General features: G+C 41.5%; 2 protein-coding genes across 6 annotated transcripts in view; one reads left to right on the top strand and one right to left on the bottom strand.

The window, feature by feature from the left end:
* The window catches only part of STK4 (serine/threonine kinase 4), a 49,279-nt gene extending 30,805 nt beyond the window's left edge, over nucleotides 1–18,474 (bottom strand). For 3 of the 5 annotated variants that reach the window (XM_026076783.1, XM_026076784.1, XM_026076785.1), the window contains exons 1-9: nucleotides 18,364–18,474; nucleotides 15,660–15,740; nucleotides 14,745–14,873; nucleotides 12,912–13,026; nucleotides 12,165–12,329; nucleotides 11,566–11,733; nucleotides 10,880–11,017; nucleotides 9,572–9,700; nucleotides 6,958–7,144 (exon numbers count right to left, since the gene is read on the bottom strand). In XM_026076783.1, the coding sequence (XP_025932568.1) occupies nucleotides 6,958–7,144; nucleotides 9,572–9,700; nucleotides 10,880–11,017; nucleotides 11,566–11,733; nucleotides 12,165–12,329; nucleotides 12,912–13,026; nucleotides 14,745–14,873; nucleotides 15,660–15,740; nucleotides 18,364–18,395 (1,144 nt within the window). In that variant the 5' untranslated portion in view covers nucleotides 18,396–18,474. Of the gene's footprint in view, nucleotides 1–2,882; nucleotides 3,083–6,957; nucleotides 7,145–9,571; nucleotides 9,701–10,879; nucleotides 11,018–11,565; nucleotides 11,734–12,164; nucleotides 12,330–12,911; nucleotides 13,027–14,744; nucleotides 14,874–15,659; nucleotides 15,741–17,600; nucleotides 17,812–18,363 lie in introns of those variants that run through there. The other 2 variants (XM_026076788.1, XM_026076787.1) reach the window with 2 other exon arrangements.
* Nucleotides 18,475–18,606: 132 nt separating this feature from the next.
* The window catches only part of TOMM34 (translocase of outer mitochondrial membrane 34), a 6,529-nt gene continuing 6,181 nt past the window's right edge, over nucleotides 18,607–18,954 (top strand). Inside the window, exons 1-2 of the mRNA XM_026076855.1 lie at nucleotides 18,607–18,734; nucleotides 18,822–18,921. Coding sequence (XP_025932640.1) covers nucleotides 18,614–18,734; nucleotides 18,822–18,921 — 221 coding nt within the window. The 5' untranslated portion in view covers nucleotides 18,607–18,613. The remainder of the gene's footprint in view (nucleotides 18,735–18,821; nucleotides 18,922–18,954) is intronic.

Genomic DNA, 18,954 nt, shown 5'->3' with positions numbered 1-18,954 from the left:
GCCAGAAAGGATCCCCTGGGACAACGCGCTCAGTCTCCTGCTATCACATACAAGATCATATAGCCCCTTTCACAGGGGGAACAACATCTATTGTGAAGCAACTGTTTCTTTTTGTCCTTGCTGTTGACAGGCTTGCTGTTCTGCTACAGCTACAAACCTCCTAATTCCCAGTCTAGAGTTTATTGGTAGCCAGTGCGTATGCACTTGATCTTGGGCAAGCCTCAGCTTTTAGTTACGCAAACCATTATCCTCTCTAATGCTTACCCTCCCTCCTTGCCCATTTACTTAGAGTTTTCATGGCCACACTCACCCTTCATTTGGTTGGTCTAAACAAGCATAGATCTTTCACTGACTTCAGGCTCAGTCCCCAACAATCTTAGCAAGCTTCTTTCTGTCGGCTTTAGTTTGAGTTATGTAACTTTAAGGCTTAAGCTACTCAGAGATTTAGGATGCACAGAACAGTGCCTGATGATTATGTGCAAGCAACACCTCATTAATATTAAAATTTCAAATGGAGCTGTAGTTATATTTGCTTCAGGCTACTTCTCAGAGAATTACATATGAAATTTAGCAGCTGGACAATGTAATTTGTACAGTTTTAACAGGACTGAGTCATTTTATACAGCAGAGCAAAGAGATGCCAACTTATTCAACCAGAGCAAAAAGTGCTCCATCATTAATGAATTCATCCCATGGCAACATAAGCTGAAATTTCCCCACATTAAGTGCAGACCACACAACACTTCATACCTATGGAAGCTTATGAGGACAAGTCTTCCCATAATCATGGCCTGTCTCAAACCAAAGTGAAGCAGAACATGCCTGACAGGCCGTACTATTAAGAGGGAGCTCCTAAATGTTCAAAATCAATCCTGGGCATCTTAACTAATCTCTTGTAATGAATATAAAGCATCAGAGTCACTTAAGGTACCAACAGTTACCCAAAGCTGTGGTATATATAATTGAGGATTCTTTCTAAAGGAGGAGAAAGTTTAACAAAAGCCATCTAAGACCAGATGACCCGCCCTTTGGATACCTCATGGTTTTTTTAAAACATAAGAACTGAGAAAAGATCATAAACACACAGAAGCTTTCTTCCTCCACCACAGATTTTCAACAGATGCCTATGTCTTTCACCTCATTTGCTTTAATTACTAATTTACTCCAGCAACTATGCGAAGTGACATAAGTAGTGAGATGTGAAGGTGCACCAAGGTGAATGACATTTCATACCCTGCATCATCTAGCTCAGGTTCTGATCTATCTTAACAAGAAACAACCTCACTGACAGGGCTGCAACCTGCAGGTCCAGCACCCTGTGGGCAACAGCTGAGGCTCCCAAACAGCTTATAGCCAAGAAGCATCTGCCAACACCCTCGCCGGTTCATAACCTGGAAAATCAACTGCTTATCCAGAGAGGCCAGAAAACAACATGGCAATGCAGGTTTTTTCCCCTGAAGCTTGAAAAACTGCTGGTAAAACAATTTGTTTCTATACTTCAAGAAATTAAGAAATTTAAGATTTTAGAGAGGGATCATTTCTGCTCACATGGAAAGCTTTCTCCACGGTTTATTTCGATCCAGTAGGAAGCAAGTTCATTCTTGGAAGAGACAGGTAGGTCATCATTTGTCTGCACATGCAATTTGCAGTATTTTGGGACAGAGATGCACCTAATAAAAGTGCTTCACTACTCTATGTCTCAGTTGAGTCTCCTGAAACAAACTTCCTCATGTACCGCTATTCAAAAAACAAAACAAAAAAACAGCCCACCACCACATGGCACTTTCTTGGCATTACAACAAAATGACAGCACATACAACTCCTCCCGTTGATCAAAAATACTGTCCTTAGATCCACACTACTTGATATTCTTGATGAACAAACTGGGCTGGCTGCTGTTCATGTCAAGTTTGCTAGCAAGCCTGCTATTAAGATGAAAGTCAAAAAATAACACAGCTTGAAGACTTATCTGAGAACATTTATATTCTTGACACCTCAAGAGTGGAAGTATAATACTCCTTACAGTTACAGAAGAATTTAATCAATATAGGGGTTTCTAAAACCAGTATGTTATTTAAATGCATAATACTAGCTGTTTTATGGTCCAATTATGCCTAAATTGACCAATTTATTTCAAACACAAAGCTGTAGCACTATACATTAATAACACTAAGTAGCGAGAGGCTGCTATCAAGAGTTACCATCTAAGAAGAAAAATAGAGAAAAAACACAGCCAGTATCTTTGACATACACCTGACATAAATTGTTGACAAAATGTGGAGCTATTCTCTATAGTGGTCTTCTCTGTTTGGATAATACACAACTACACAACTTTGAACAACTACTGATATTAAACCACCTATAGCTACCTCAGCTACAGATCAGTAATATTTATTCATTTATAACATTAATCCAATCACACATACCTTCTAAATGCTTTCCGAGCCATCCATAGTCATTCTGCTGTTCATTTCAAGTTACTGTTTTTACAGTCATTGCTCTACATGAAAAATTACAGGTTAACTAGTGGGAAAAAAGTTTCCTGCATCCTGGCAGTAGCATTTCTCGTGTTGAAGTTTCATCCACTGGATGTCTCACATAAAGTCACCAAGACTACAGAGCTTATTCTGAATAATTTTTCTAATAGGAAATTGCCAAGTTTGTATCTCACCACACTTAATTCACTGAAAAAAAAGAAAAAAAACAACCAACAACACACCTCCCTTTAAAGAGAAAATATCTTTTTAAGAGGATACAACAACTTTCACCAGCCTGGGCACGGTAAAAGCAAAACAAAAACCCAAACCACCCCTAAACTATTAGAAATTCCCATTTTAATCATTCACAAACTACTAAGAATTTTCACCTGCACATTACATTACCAAAGTAGAGGCGACAGCATTATTTCAGCTTCTGGTATCTCTCTGCACTAGATGTTCTGCTGAACGTGCGCCACATTAACAAAAACTCCAGTTTTTCTCCCGCTCTTCAAATCCCTCATTCATCCAGACCCAAGAAACAGACGGCACAACTCAGATCATTGTTCCAGTTCTACACTCTCCGGTATTGTTTTATTCGGTGCCTAAACAAGTAAGAGGCACTTTAACGCAGAAAATAGGACAGATTCAAGTACTAGGAAAAGTAGATCCTATTTCACTTGGATCTGATCATATTTCAGGCAAAGGAAGGCAATATATTTATCTGTTATATTATAAAATTATGTTCCACTCTTTAAATCTGAGACAAACTCATATCAAGTTTCCATCATCTAAATACTTACAGCAAATAAAAAAGTAGAAAAAGCAAAATAGAGTAAAACCAAAATGCTGCAGTGTTTCTCAGCACTATATATTCTTGCATCGAATAATTAAAAGAAGAAGAAAAAAAAGATGATTTCAGACATATTCACAGTCTGAACATTATTCCAGTTCCCAAGCACAGTGAAAATGTCTGTTATTACAAACAATTGTTCATCTATAGTCCTTCAGCTACTTCTGAAGTTTTCCTGGAATAGTTAAACTGAAATCCATATGTAATCTGTTAGCAATCGATTTATAAGTAAATTGTGTCACTATGCAATTTAGTATCTGTAGTTTCAGGCAATCACTTGAGTGCTTTCAAAATGCACAACTGAATGCCACGGTGACATTTTTAAATGCTGCCTGAATATTTGTATTGGGGGTCAAGTAAAGCAAACAAACAGACAAGCAAATGAAAGAATTTAAGCAAATAGAATTACAGCTTGATTGACTGCAAGACTAACAAAACTTCCGCTACAATGTAAAATACTGGATTTAAAGAAAACTTGTAATCTGAGCCTGAAAAGTCATGAGTTGATTTATGCAAAAGTCACCTTTAGGAAGTCCTATATTCCATTACAGATGGAATATAAACTTTCAGGGCTATTGGGAAAAGTTGTTGATTAAAGATATATAAGACAGCCCTGTCTAAAACATCACATTTCAGTGTCACATAAGCACTTGTGGAGACTTTTTTTTTTTTTTTTTAATTAGGATGAAGGGCTAGATCATCAGCTAAAAAGCTTTCAGTTAAACAGCCCCAGACACCTAGGAAAGCTAAATTCTCCTAGTAATGCCATGCAAGAAAAATGAGAACTTCTTTATTGACTTAAACAGGTTTTACTGTGAGTCATAACACAAATTGCCAAGTGAAATATAGACTTTGAAAATATGAATCAATGAAGCTTCTTCAAATGCAGTGGTTTCCAAATAGCATTATTATCTTTATATTTAAGATTATCAAAAGTACTTGTTCCAGAGGGTTCTGCAGCAGGCTGATGAGCTTTACAGTTAAAACAATTTAACTAAACGTTAAGAGAACGTGAATATGCAAATAACGAGCTGAAAAAAATAGAACTACAGGCAGCTCACAGGAAGGGCGTTTGCAAGCTGCTAAAAGACAGCTGCTGGGCCATGCCTCCAAGAAGCAATCACAGAACCTCTCCGTGCAACAGCAAGGACTGCAGTATTACGCTACTGGGTAAGAAGGGGGGATAAGGTGGTAAAAAAAAGTTAAATTTTAACCTCATACAGTCATTTTCATTAACACCAAGTTTCTTGGAATCAAGTTACAAGTTATTAAAATGAAGCACAACTTGCAGCAGAGAAAGTGCTGAGTGCAGTTGGGCTTCACTAGGTCTTCTATAACTGTGTTGAACTTGTCAACACGAAGTGGTACCAGGGTTGGACATCATTTGCACCCAGGATCTCAAAATGCTTCCTCTAGGATGCAGGACTGCTCAGGCACTTCACCTCCTCGGCTCACACTACCGTTACACAGCAGCAGTGGAAGAACACGAGTTTCTAAGAAACCAGAAGTCTTTTTTTTTTTTTTTTGAAGAAAAACTCTCCAGTCACACAGATCTGGATCTCTTAGAGCTTGTTCTGGAGCTCCCTCTTGAGGTTAAATGCTACAATATATTAAAAAACTGCAAAATTCTCACAACCAATCCTACTCAAAATGAGTTGGGTATGTCCTTGCAAAAGAAAGACTAATGGTATCCTTACAAACTGTGATGGACAGAGTTTTGAGGAGAGCCTTAGATGCTTCTGAGTTACAAGAACAGCAGTCGTAGAGACAGGGAGAAGGTAAACACCTTTTAAACATAGGAAGATAAATTGAAGAGGCGAGTTACTTCTGCGCCTTTGGTGGCCAGTGCAGGAGCACCACAACAGACCGTAACGCCTCTGTTATGAAGTGGAACACTACACATCTGCAATGAAAACCTAACAGTGTTTGTTATTCAGAGAGAAACAGCAGCTTCATTTGACTTATTCGAGGCTATTAACACGTCCCACTCTCTCTGGGTGACCTTTTAAGTTACCGTAAATGTCCACACATACCTGATTTTCCCATTTCTCTCCCTGCTGGAGTTATCTTGTTCCACAAAAAGTGGAATATTGAAACGTAAACCCAACAGCATTACTCCACTGTCTTTCTTGCCACAATCTGCTACACAGGCTGATTCCTTCATTTTTTAAATGTGTAGGATTAGTGTTTGCCAAAGTTTGCAGAACTTTTTAAACTGGCTCTAGTAAAATTTCACACTCTTCCTTTACTGGGACAGTATTTTTCCACAAGCTCTAGAGGGCCCCTATATGGAAAAAGCTTTCAACACAAAAATTCCCGAGAAAAGGACATTTCCAAGTTTTCATAGAGAGGTTTTTCCTCTCCCACAATAGCCAGAGCTTTAAAATCAGATTACCGAGGAAGACTTTGGAAGTGCACAAGAGCTGAAAGAACAAGCCTTGCCTATTAGAGTCATGTTTTAGTACTGCCAAGCCTCACTCAGCACTTTCCTCCGCGCTTGAGCAAACAGCCCTGCTGGCCAGCTGAGGCATCCACAACCACCTCTGCAGGGATGGATTTCCCTACGAATCTGTAATTGACAAAAGGATTTCTTTTTTCTTCTAGTCATAATTTTCCAATGAGGCTCTCCTCACCATCTCTTTAACCAAAGAAACATTTTTAACCTTTTTCCAAGTCAAGCTGTGAGGTCTTCCAGAGACCATCAGGGATCAAAAGTACATACATCGCTTTAAATCTTACTTCCTACAATGAGACCATAGTCTTAGTAAGCTTTTCTATTTTAGAATAGATTTCTACTGGAATGTCTCAGAACTGTAATGCACTGTTTATTCAGTTGCTTTTAGTGATTAAAGCAACATAATAAAAGGCATATAAAGCCTAGAGAGATGCTAGTTCCTATCACTGCATGCCTTGCTGTGGTTGAAACGTGTAAGATTATTTGCCATTTCACAAATACAGCCCTTGGTGTGATGCATCAGTTCTGAAACTGCCTTGCTGTTTTCAGGTGCCAGCCTGGTCACCTCCTAAAGCATCACAAATGTTTGTATTAATCCCTTGCCAGATATTCCCTCCCCTCCATTTCTTGGATGACATCCCCCCCCCCCCAAAAAAAAAAGGCTAGAATCAGAACATATTTGATCAATGCAGAGACTTGCATACATTGTGCACAACACATCAGCTGTATCAATTACAAAACTTAAAAAAAAAAGATGGCTTAAGTTAAAACTTGGACCTAAAAATGGCATCTCCTCTCTGCTGCCAGGGGGCATTTGCCTAAAAGTTTTAGCTCCCTACAACCAAAAGACACCACAATAAGCTACCAAAACTATCAAAGCTGGTTGGGGATTAGTTGATAGCATAGAGCAACACGTCATCAAAAGGCATTGGAGCTAGGCTGTAGCTGCAGTAAAACACAAGCTGCCCTGAAGAACTTCACAAGTAAGAACTTGCAGCATGCAATTCATTATTAATTAGACATCTTTAGCTTTATTTATTTACTTCCCTTCTGTTGAAGGCTTTTGCCCTACAACTTTTAGAATATACATATCATTGCCTTCCCTCCAATGTATAACATGTCTGTTAACGCACGTTAGCCCCCAAACAATTTTGTTAAAGATGCTTTCTTACTTTTCATGGTGCCCTCTTCCTCTTCCTCTTCCGTGTTTATCACCATTGTCCCCAGCTGGGATTCCAAGGTGCCATCGTGTTCTATCATAGTGTTGGTCCCACCACTCAGCGTACTGACGGCTCTTATGGTACCGGTTTCATCTCCACTCGCCCTCACCATGGTACCTGAATCAGTTTCATCTTCTTCCTGTGCAAGGATGCCATGAATACATTTTTACTGATTGTGGAAGTCCTAGGAAGAGTGGCCATATCCAAGGATACCAGCAAGTCTTACAAATTCAGACGGTTTTACAAATATACATGGAAGCCAACAAGCTGCAACATTTTGCTTTATGCACTTAGTTCTCTCCCTGTCATCTCCAAACAGGTAATGGAAGGTCTTCACACTTTTTTGCCAGCATGATAAGTAAGGGAACAGACATAAAAATCACCAGAAGCTTCTCAACACAATGGAGATCTCATTCCTGATCTGGTAACCTGTCCCTAAGAGCAGATTACAATACTCACTCAGTCATTAGTATTTCTATTAAGATTGCCAATTACAATAGTTAACCTAAAAATGATACCATTCACTGCAGAGTCATTACAGAGAGTCATTAGGCAGCAACAGTTCTGAGTCTGTACTGCATAGGCGCATGACAGATAAAAGCCATTAGCCTAGTTTTTGAAGTCTGCCTTTAAGAAGCACTGAAGCAAAAATGAACTGAATTTGCATATCTTTAAAGAGAAATTAACAAAGTCTAGTCATTTTTTCAGATTAAAATTGTTTCTTACCCTTCTATAATATTAATACATGACAATCAAATGGAAGTTTGAATTATTGGTGGCAAGGCTCAAGAGATTAACAGTGTGTATGACCACACAAGCCCCTGAAATAATTCCTGGTTGGATAACTTCCCAAAAGACAGTTATGCTTTCCTCAGGAAGTATCTATTGTGACTAAGATTTCACAAAGAATGAGGTCAATGTTTCTACAGTTTACTTAGTTTCTTGGAAATACGTGCCTGGTACCTAATCACAACAACAATCACTTCCTAGGTTTAGAGCAGAGTTATTAAATCAAGCAAAATGAGTTTCTATGCCTCTCACCTTAGAGCTAAATATTAAAAAAGATCAAGTTTTGTTGCAAGTATGAAGTTCCCAGTTCTTTAATCTGCATGTGACCATAGACTTATTCATTGGAATTGGTATTAAAGGGAAAACACAGGGCTGGCACATCAAGCTATAATACTCCATATCTCACTGACATTAGCAGGAGGAAGTACACCTCTCCACGCTTTGGTGTTCCATGCATTTTCTTTGTTCTGCCAAGGATGCCTATATAATTCACTTCCCAGCCTCTTAAACCTTAAAACCAGTAGCAGGAAGAAAAACTACATAGGATGTTAATGGAGAAAATGTATGTTTTATGTGGAGATCGGTGGGTGAGAAAAAGTAATACATCTATTTTTCTTAATCTACACATCATTCGAGGAAGAACTATAGCAGAAATGCCACAGCACTTGGAAAGTGCTTGTGAACACTTCTCTGTTAGCAGGTATGGAATAGAGAAGCTTCAGGAAAGCACACATACTAATGAAGACCACTCAACTCCATCACAGGGACACCATCTCTCAGCAACGTGACCACAGATCAGTTAGAAACGAAGGACAGAAGGTAGGAATAATACTCTTAGAGTCAACATCATGGCAACATGACCAATACAATTACTTCCACACCGAATAAATAAGCAGTCCTAAACTGGAAAATTAGATGAACAATGTATTTAGCACAGATCTGTGTTTTACTGTGGAACATGCTATTCAGATCTAACATCTGAAAAGGACTGTGCTATACAATGCCTTTTATTGCCCATTTTATTTATTCAGGTTGAAACAGGCAGAGGCTCAAATTAAACAGCTTTCAGCATGCTTTCCATATTCACATGCTATAACCACTAAAACAAAGAGCCCAGAACTTAAATTCACAGCAATCCCCTGAACACTTCACATGCCCTCACCTCATATTTCTGTTGCTTGCTCCTGTGTAGTAGAAAGTTTCTATAAGGGGAGTTCTAAAGCACAACGATAGCAAAACAATACATCATACTCGTATAATAGTGCAGTACAGAAATTGTTTTATACTAGGAGAGCAGTCTAGACCTGAATCTACAATGAAAAGTTCTCATTACTGTATGAGGAATACAATCCCATTAGGAAAATGAATTAACAGCCATTTTCATATGTAATTATGCAGTTCTGTTCAGTCACAGGTCTTTAGCTATACTCTGAGCTAAAACAGTAAGCCAGTAAGCCATTCATGCTGTCTCACCTGAATATAAAGATGAAGCAGGGATCAAGCATCAGGTTAAGCAACCATAAAGTAGAAAACTCAAGAAAAGTCAAATCCAAGGGTAATTGAACAAAATATTGCAAAGAACAATGATACACCCCCCCCCCCCCAAAAAAAAAAAATAAAGCAGCTAAGCCTTATGAACAGAGCAGGAGTTTGGACTTTGTACAATGGGTGAACTCTGTTTTAGAACAGTATGCAAAAGACAAATTCCCTTCTATATATATCTAGGTATACACACAAAACTTTGTGGCAATTTTGCATTGTTTCTATAAATACTCACCGAATTTTCTTCATCATCTTGATCTAGTTCACGCTGTTGTGCTTCCTGACGTTTTAACTTGATATCCATTGCTTCATTAATCAAATCTCGCAGAATTGACACCCCTTTGGCACTTTTAACAAATGGATGCTGAGAAGCATATTAAAAATAAATAAGCACTGCATCTGAACCAAGATATAACAGTAAAACATTGTTACTACGGCCTATCACCAATCAAAATTAAGGTTTAACTCAACACCAAATACATTATTAAAAAAAATGGAAATTCAACCCTCCCCTATAGTACTGGAGATAGCCCCCCTCCCTCAACAAGATCACACTCCAAAGGCATTACTGCTGTGAGACCCTGGGCTCACTCCCCTCCCATAAACTTTCTTTCTTTCTTTCCTTAACAGCCTAGCTGTATAGAACCAGTTACACAGATTATCACCATGCCTACACCCCTCTAATCAAGACTTTCATTTGCCCTCCCCTTTTCTTGTGTTTTAGGAGACATCCTAAAACTGCTCCTGAGAGCATAACAGAAACCCAAATGCTCCTCTCATGGGACGTAAAAACACCGAGACAACATAGGAAAGTGAATTAAAAAAAAAAAAAAAACACTTTTTTTTTTTTTTAAATAATAATAGTAATCTGAGAAAAGGCAGGCTGTCCTCTGCACTTTGACAAAATTCCACTCTTAAATTTCTGTGAGTGATGCTACTACATGTAAAGATCAGAGGCAAACTGAGGAGTTGTTTGTGGTGGAACAATAATACAAAGATTCTCCTTTCTAAACTATGACTTATGGTTCAAGCAGGAACAGCTTATGCTTAGATACAGTGGTTCCCATTTCTGCCTTTCACTCAACTCAGAAATGCCTTCCCTCACTATAGACAACACTGATTTTCATTACTACACCAAGAAGTAACTTACAACTGCTTCAAGATCTGCAGGAGTAGAAACTTCCAAAGGAGGGTCAGCTGGGAGAAGGGAGCCCTATAGTCACTACGAGATGGGCTATGCCAACTCAAGACTAGCATAAAGCATTAGCATGCCTCTTTCAAAAACAAAGTGCTGATGAGAATTTTAAGGTGCAAAGAAAACCCACAGAAGACAGATATAGGAAGCTGGAGTCATGCCTTGTTCAGAGGGAAGAACTGAAAAGACGAAGTTGAGTGCAAGGTTTTTAAATCAGGTATTTAAAGGTAAAATCTGCAGTCAACAAGAGCAGCAAGAAGTGAAACCAACAGCCCCACAGCACTGCCTACACTGCGGGCCTGTAAGAAGCCCTCCCTTGAAATTACAGTCTCGTAACGAAGGGCAGACCTGCAGAAGCTGCGTGGCAGTGGCACGTTGCTCAGGGCTCTTCACAAGACACTGTTTTACAAAGTCCGTGAAATTATCTGACCAGAGTTCTGGTTTCCGAAACGTCGGAGGTGGATTGGTGGGAATCATGAAAATTGCCTGAAAACAGAAGAATATTTCAGGTTTCCAAATAAGGTTTAAAACCTCCTAATAACACAACATAAATATGCATAAATATATACGAGTACTAAACAATGATACTGCTGCTTCTTAGGAGCTTGTACAATTTTTTTTATATAAATTTGCTCAGGAGGATCAAGTAGCAAGAAATCAGACTTTCCCTGCTAGGTGCTTAATCTTCTTTCCAAGTCATTATATGTCCCAGGAGGAATGAATTTGCTATTTTTAAGCCTTAAAATTTGGGTTTGTGTGCAAAAAAAATAAAAAATCACTTTAGAAAATACACAGATGAAAACATGTCTCTTCATGTCCAAACACTGGGAGCTTCAGCTATGTCTCAACAGAAGAGGATCATGATGCAGATCCTCTTTTTCTTCATTTAGTCAACAGTACAAACAACTGACAGACGAGAAATCATTTTCTCTAAATTAAAAGCAAGACGGCATCATGTTAACCTATTATGCAGCCAGCTATAACAGCAAATCACTTCCAGCCAGCAACACATTTTAGAAGACCACAGTTCTCACCCTCATAGGATGAATATCGGCATATGGTGGCTTGCCTTCAGCCATTTCTATTGCAGTGATTCCCAGAGACCAGATGTCTGCAACACAATTATACCCAATTTCTTGAATCACTTCTGGAGCCATCCAAAATGGGGTCCCTATAACTGTGTTCCTTTTTGCCATGGTATCCTAAAAAGGAGAGCAGGATAAAGATCCACACAACAGCTATTTTCTTCCTGCACTAGACACAAGCATTCATTAATGAATTATTGCTCCTAATTATCTCTTACTTGCACACATACATTATTAGATTCAGCAAGACTGGGATATGGAGGGCTGCAAAGAGTATTTGAAATATGCTTACAGAAGTTTCAAATATCCTGGAGAAAACAGCAAATGCAACTGTCTAGGTATAGGTGCTTCCAAAGAGGAAGCCCTGCTGCTCTAATCTGTTGCTGTTACAGCATCTCATTAAGTTGATGTAAAATGCTAAAGAGAAATTGTTCTGAACTGTTCAAAGTCACTAGAAGCATAATGAGGTTAACCTTAAGGTCAACCTTAAATGTAGGTTAAAAACAGAAACTGAAATGTACACAACCAAAAATCATGTTTTTACTCACTGTAAGTTGTCCTGCCACTCCAAAATCTGCAAGTTTAGCATGTCCTTCTGTATTTAACAATATATTTCCAGCTTTGATGTCCCTGTGTATTTTCCTCATAAAATGCAGGTACTCTAGTCCTTTGAGTGTTGATTGCACTATTGTAGCAATTTCCTCTTCTGTGAGCTAAAGAAAAGAAGAGTTATAGCCAACCTATCAGTTGCTGAGATCTAACACTATCATGTAATAGTACGTGTGTCTCAGATTCACTAATTGCCATTTAATTACCTTCACTAAAGGTTGCCATACTGACTAATGGAAAATTAGATATATTTTCAGTTAACAACTTGCAGCATTATGTAGAAGAACTAGATTGCAGCCAGATTATATATTCAGGCACACCATATTTCACATGCCATAACCCTTTCACAGCTAGCTATTCTTATTCTGCAATAGTCAAGGCAAGGCAAAGTAGAAGCTGCTATTCAGAATCAATCTAGGTTTTCCGGAAAGCTAGCAGATCATCTTATCCAAAATCAGCTCAACTGATTAAATTGATCAAATTTTGTTATTTGGATAATGTAACTGGCTTCCTCATTTTTAGGGGAACAAAGGACTTGCATTTCATGTTGCAGCCAATGCTAGCGTTAGACAATGAATACCTCAAGAGAATTATGCCCGAAGACCAATGCACAAGCCACTCAGTTTCCTTGAGCTGCTGCACACCCATATTGCCCATTTATAGCATTCAAAGGAAGAAGGACGTACAGTTTTATTTCGTAATCGAATAATATCAGACACTGATCCAGCGCCGCAATATTCCATAACTATCCACAGGTCTGTGTTCTTAAAATAGCTGCCATAATATTTCACCACGTGAGGACTATGAAACATGAAAAAAAGAACGCAAAGGGTCAAATACCACTGACCAAYGTCACTGAATAAGCAAAAGCAAAGTCCCAAAACGGATTTTAGAAATTCAGAGTCTAAGTGACACTGAAACCCTGACCAAAAGTGTTCCAAAACAGTCTGAACTTGCACAGGGCTACTGTAGTCCTGCCGAGCCTCTTCCCAACACTGGTGCCCATAAGCCAGCTCAGGGAGCTAAACCAGCTGAAAATAAGTCCTGCAAAAATAAGGAGTGATTAGCCTTCATCTGGTTTAGCTCCCTGAACTGGATTACAACAGGGTCAGTGCCGCAGCAAGCAGAAGCCATGTCAGCGCCTGATAAAGCTTTTGCAACTAAAATTAAAACATTGTAACGTAAAAGATTTGCTGGAAAATAGCAACTGCGTTCATGAAAATCAATCTTCCGCCATTACCACATGCACCTCCTTGTTTCTACAATTTAAAAAAGAAGCACGATGACGAGAAGGAATCCAGTACAACCTAACATAAGACTTTCATAGTCAGCTATCTGCCTGCCCAAAAAGCAGACAAACTAATAAAGTGTATCATAATTAGAATAACCATCTTTGGAAAAGGCAAAGCAAAAAGATAATGGAAAGAACCTTTCTGATTTTGTGGGAACAAACCTAAAGAGCAGAAGTACRCTTTAGAAAATATTCAGCGGACATTAGCTTAAGGAAAACATAAGACTAGCAAAAAAAAAAAAAAAAGTTACACCACATTGTATCCCTTAATACCTGCACAGAAAACATGATTCTCCAGTGATTCACTCCCTCTGCTGTTCACAACTGGAAACAACTCATTTTAAAAATCAATGTTGTAAGGCCTAATTTCTTTTAAGTGAAAACCTATTAATGTTTTCCAAATTACACAGTAAGATTTTTCACGAGCAAATTCTTGAAAAGTTGTATTTTGTTAGCCGCTAGCAAATCACCTTCATTTAAAAATAGCTTTAACATGCTTTAACAGGAGGTCTTCTGCATCCACAAGCTCTGCACTAGCTAGGTCAGTGTAACATCTTTTCCCATAAGAAACATGCAAAGTGAACCACCCATCAGCCCGCAGAGCTGCGGGCAGGAGTTATTTCGATCATGGTCGGAGCAGCACACAGCTTGCAATGCACTGTAACCTGCGCAGGCAGAAAATGGCTCTGCGAAGGACACTTCTGCCACCCAAGCAGATGACAGCGGGTAGCCTGTGCACATGCAAGAGTAGTCATGCATTAGTGGCTCTCATCTGCATGCCCCTTAAAAAATAAAATCTCTCCTAACAGTTTTCTATGTTCATACTGAAGCTTGTTTATAATTCATCACCCCCTTCGGACACGGGAAGTGCTGTTCTAACACACAATCAAGTTACCAGTGTTCAACAAGTTACCATGCAGCAGGAGAACAGCAGTAACTGCTCACACGCTTGGCTCTTTGCTGGCAGCCAGTGCAAGGTTATTTAACTTAGTCAGCTCAACGCTCTGTTGTTGCAAGCTAAATTTTTGTTGTCTTACCTTTGCTTGGATTAAGACTACCCAAATGGTCAGTTAACATGACTCAGTTGATACGAGGTAACTTGATCGTACAAGTCCAGCCTTTTAAAAAACATTTAAGGCAACATCACGGCTTTTAAGTGATTAAACGCCAAATCACATGCAATACTTTTCTTTACATATTGAAGATGAATTTCAAAGCATACATTTACCTGTCACATTGCTGCATTATGGATATTTCCTTTATTATCTCCTGCAGGTCAGATTCCACAGGAACTTGTTTAATTGCAACAACTTGACCCGTTTCTTTATGAATAGCTTTGAACACGCTGCCATAGGAACTATGAAACAAAACAGTAAATAAACATTGAATAGAAGGACAATAATTAAAAATTTAAATGTTGTGGCTTTACTTTCTGCAAGTGCAGATGTTGGGGAAAAAATTAAATTACCCTTCTGCTAAAAATATTTTGTAATTTAATTTAAATAATCATTCCACTAGCTTGGAATCACTATAATAATATAAGTAACAGCACACTGAGATAGCCAACCATCGCTACACTGGCCATAGCTTTGGAATGGCCTTTTGCATGACAAATCCATCAAATATGATTCTCCCTTTTTCCAATATATGGTGCTAGCTGGGCAACAGTAAGAGCTACTGCTCTGCTCAGAGAGGTTGACTCGTTCTTGTCAGCTGTGATCTGTATTATTTCCAGCCTCTTTACTTACAGCAGCCAGCAAGATTTCTCACTCAGTTTTTCAAACAAACCACTTAAGTCAAGCCTGTCACTCCCTGAGTGCTCCCAAGCTGCTCTGCATTAGCTAGTGGCACAAGGAAATTTAAGTTCAATTCCACCATGTGGACCTTCTCCAAGAGTTAGSAGTCTTCTACAAGACCTCTGGAGTTCCCATACAGCCCTATCAACTAGTTTGCCATTTTTCAATAATGCTTTGAGTCTCTACTGCTGAATCATAAGACATCTCAGTCTTGGAAAACCAATGCTTTACTCTATTACCTACCAAGAACGGTCACTATGCTAATGCATACCTTTGCAGTAATAAGATCATTACAAAAGTGAAAAATCAGAGACCGTCGAAAACAGTCACTAAGAGAGAACACATACCCTTCTCCAAGCTTCTCCAATACATCAAAAACTTCTTCAGGTTGTTTGGTCAAACTGTCTTCATCTAACTTCTTCAGCTGCCTGCATATGTAAGAATACAGAAATTCTAACATTTAATTTTATGGCAATTTGGACTCCATTTAAACAAAAGAATAAAAAATTCCACTGAAGTGTACGAAAGGCTTAACATGCAGCAAGTTTATTTCACCTGATCAGAAGACCAAATAATATTATTATCTAATAGCAAAAGAGGACTGGAAATTATAGACAATGAAGTTTAATCAGGCACACAAATCTACAGCTCCTCTTGGTGGAAACAAAGAGTCAGTTCTTTAAGATATCAGAATATATCTCAGGACCTACACGTTGGTGGTCAAAACCCAAAGTAGCACCTCAATGTCTTTCAGTTATTGAGCGTACCTGCTAGAGCTCAAARTCTTGTATGGCAGTATTTGTACTAAGGCCATGCAAAGGGGACACATGATCTTCTCCGATGCCTTGTGGGGAGATCCCTCCTTTGTATGCAAGGGATACGTTTGTCGGGAGGAAAGAGGCAATACTAATCTTACCTGTACACTTTTAACATCAGAAATCCAGATCTTGGCTTTGTGGGCCAAGACATATAGTAGGAAAAGAGTATCGGGGGCGGGGGGGGGGCGGGGAGGAAACTGGGTTCTGACTCTGTTAGAACCTTTACGCTGCTCATTCCATCCCTGTTGTTAGATTCAMTGCTAATAAGAGTCAGCTGAAATACTTCCTAGGGAAAAAAACATGCAGTTGTACAAATTATGCACTGTGATCCTTCACTTAACCTTTTAACCCCACACACCTTTCAGAGAAATTCCATACACAAAGCAACAAGAAAACCAATTTTTTTTCAGTTTGTTTATACCATACTTCAGAGCTGCTGACTATATTAAAAAAAAGGGGGGACGAGACGACAAAAAGTTCCCAAAACAAACCATTTTACTGACTATCCAATAGTCCACAAACAAGTGGTATATCACCTTTATATGAACAACCAAAAAAAAAAAAAAAAGAAAAGCTCTCAAAAGAAAACCTCAAACCAACTCACATAAGTTTGCAGAAGACAAACTAAGACACATTTCCCAGGCCTTTTTAGCCTTACATTCAAGCAATGTTAACTCAGGGTTGCCTGCCACTGCAAAGAACTAACAAAAGTTTTTATTGCTACTGTTAAACATCACAAACACCAACATAATAGTTCTGACACTAAATACGTAGTTTTTCTCCCGTTTCTTCAAAACTAGATTGAGAAACCACTCGCTGATCCCTGGCTGTTATGTTTATGCACAAAAGCCACATAGGAGGAGTACACGCATGGAGTACATACAATGGCTTCCTGACGTGAAGGAAACATTATAAAGAAGCAGACTCAGGAAGTGGCGAAATACTGAAAGTAGTCACTAGCTTCTCTGCACAGATAAGCATTAACCAACAAAATGTAACTTGTCCTTATGAAAACAAGGAGGGAGGAGGGGGAGGGAAGAGGAGAAAAGGAAAAAAGTATATACGTAAAGAAGCAACCACAGTAGCCACCATTTCCAAAGGGACCAAGAAATGGCGATGCAATAGGTAGATATTTCGTGCTGCGTTTAAAATGAGGCCTGAACTATCAAAAAAAAAAAAAAAGTAGGCAACATGCTAGTTGTGTAATGTAGGCTACAGTTATCACATATCCAAACATGATTACTGGACTCGAAGAGTCAACTTAACATCTGTTTCCCCTTACATCAAAACACCTCACGCCTGCTGTAACGCAGGAGTGCGATTACTCCACGCTATCCTGTTCATCTAGCACACCCTGCATTATCAAAGACACCCTCTACCTTCACCGTGCGCTTGTACAACACAGATATAACAACAAAACAAAACCAAGCACGCCTAAATYGCTATTCAAGTCCAATGTGAACCACTCACTAGTTAAACACCAGCATAAGCAACAGCATAATAAAGGCGCTCATTTTAATAGAGGATATGCTGCCGTTCTGCTGGTTGACAGAAACGACCGCTATCGCTGGCAGMGAGAAGAGAGCGGGCAGCTTCCTTTGTTCGCCGCTGAGGCGCGCCCTCCGACGCAGCTGCACGCCGCCGATAGCGTTTGACAGACCGAAACTTCATCCAAACCGCTGACGGGTCCCCAAATCACCCCTCTGCGGAGCTACTCGGCTGCASGCTGGACTCAAAGGCAGGCGGCCCACAGCTCCGCTCCCGGGACACCGCCGAGCCGCCGGCCGGACCCGGGCGCAGGCGGGACGCGGGGCACCGGGCGGCTGCCGCACCTGCACGAAGCCCCGGCTCTGACTACCCAGGGAAACAAGCGAGAGAGGAAGGAGTCAATTACGTGGCGGCGCGTTGTCATATCGGCACGCGACAGCACGGCCCCCGGGCACGGTAACGGGAGCGGCGCTGGCCCTTCGCCCTCGCCGCGGCCAGCGATATTTCAGTTTCTGTATTTCAGTCTCATCGGGCCTCCGCAGCCCGGGCGCGCTCCCGTCACGGGGAAGGGCCCGCGGGGGGCCCACGGCGCCACAAGGCGGCCCGGAGCCTCCCAGCCCCGCCGGACCGCGCCGCGCCGGGGGAGCGGGAGCACGGCGCCGCCGACCCCCTTCGGCCCAGCCGCGGGCCACGCCAGCCCCGCGCGCTACCGAGCGCCACGGAGAGGCCGCACTAACACGCTTACCGGCGCGGGTTGCGCAGCTGCACCGTCTCCATGGCRCTGCGGGCCGGCGGCGCGGACGCTCAGAGCTCCATGACAGCCCGCCCGCCAGCCGCGCCGCGCCGCGCCGCTTCCGCCCGCCGCCGGAAACCGGCGGGAAGGGCCCCGCGGCCCCGCCCCCCGGCCCCGGCGGCGCGGGAAGGGGCGGGGCGGGGCGAGGCCCCGCCCCCGAGCCGGGCGGCGCCTGCGCGGAGCGGCGGGCGCGGGCGGCGCCATGGAAGCGGCGCCCAGCGTGAGCGCGCTGCGCCGGGCCGGCAACGAGGAGTTCCGGCGCGGGCAGTACGGGCTGGCCGCCGGGCTCTACAGCCGGGCGCTGGCGCTGCTGGAGGCCGCAGGTACGGCGCGTCCCGGCCGGGGGGATCGATGGGGGGCCCGCTGCCGCCGCCCCGCCTGAGCCCCTGCCGCTTGTGTGCCGCCCGCAGGGGAGGCCGCCGCCGCGGAGAGGAGCGTGCTGCTCGCCAACCGCGCCGCCTGCCACCTCAAGGACGGCGCCTGCGGCCTCTGCGTGAGCGACTGCTCGCGGTACGCGGCGGCGGGGCGGCCCGGGGGGGCTCT

The sequence above is a fragment of the Apteryx rowi genome, unplaced genomic scaffold (genome assembly GCF_003343035.1).
Source record: "Apteryx rowi isolate R43461 unplaced genomic scaffold, aptRow1 scaffold_44, whole genome shotgun sequence".
NCBI classification, from domain to species: Eukaryota; Metazoa; Chordata; class Aves; order Apterygiformes; family Apterygidae; genus Apteryx; species Apteryx rowi.
Note: the sequence above shows the minus strand (reverse complement) of the source record. Positions and strands in the feature narration are given on the sequence as shown.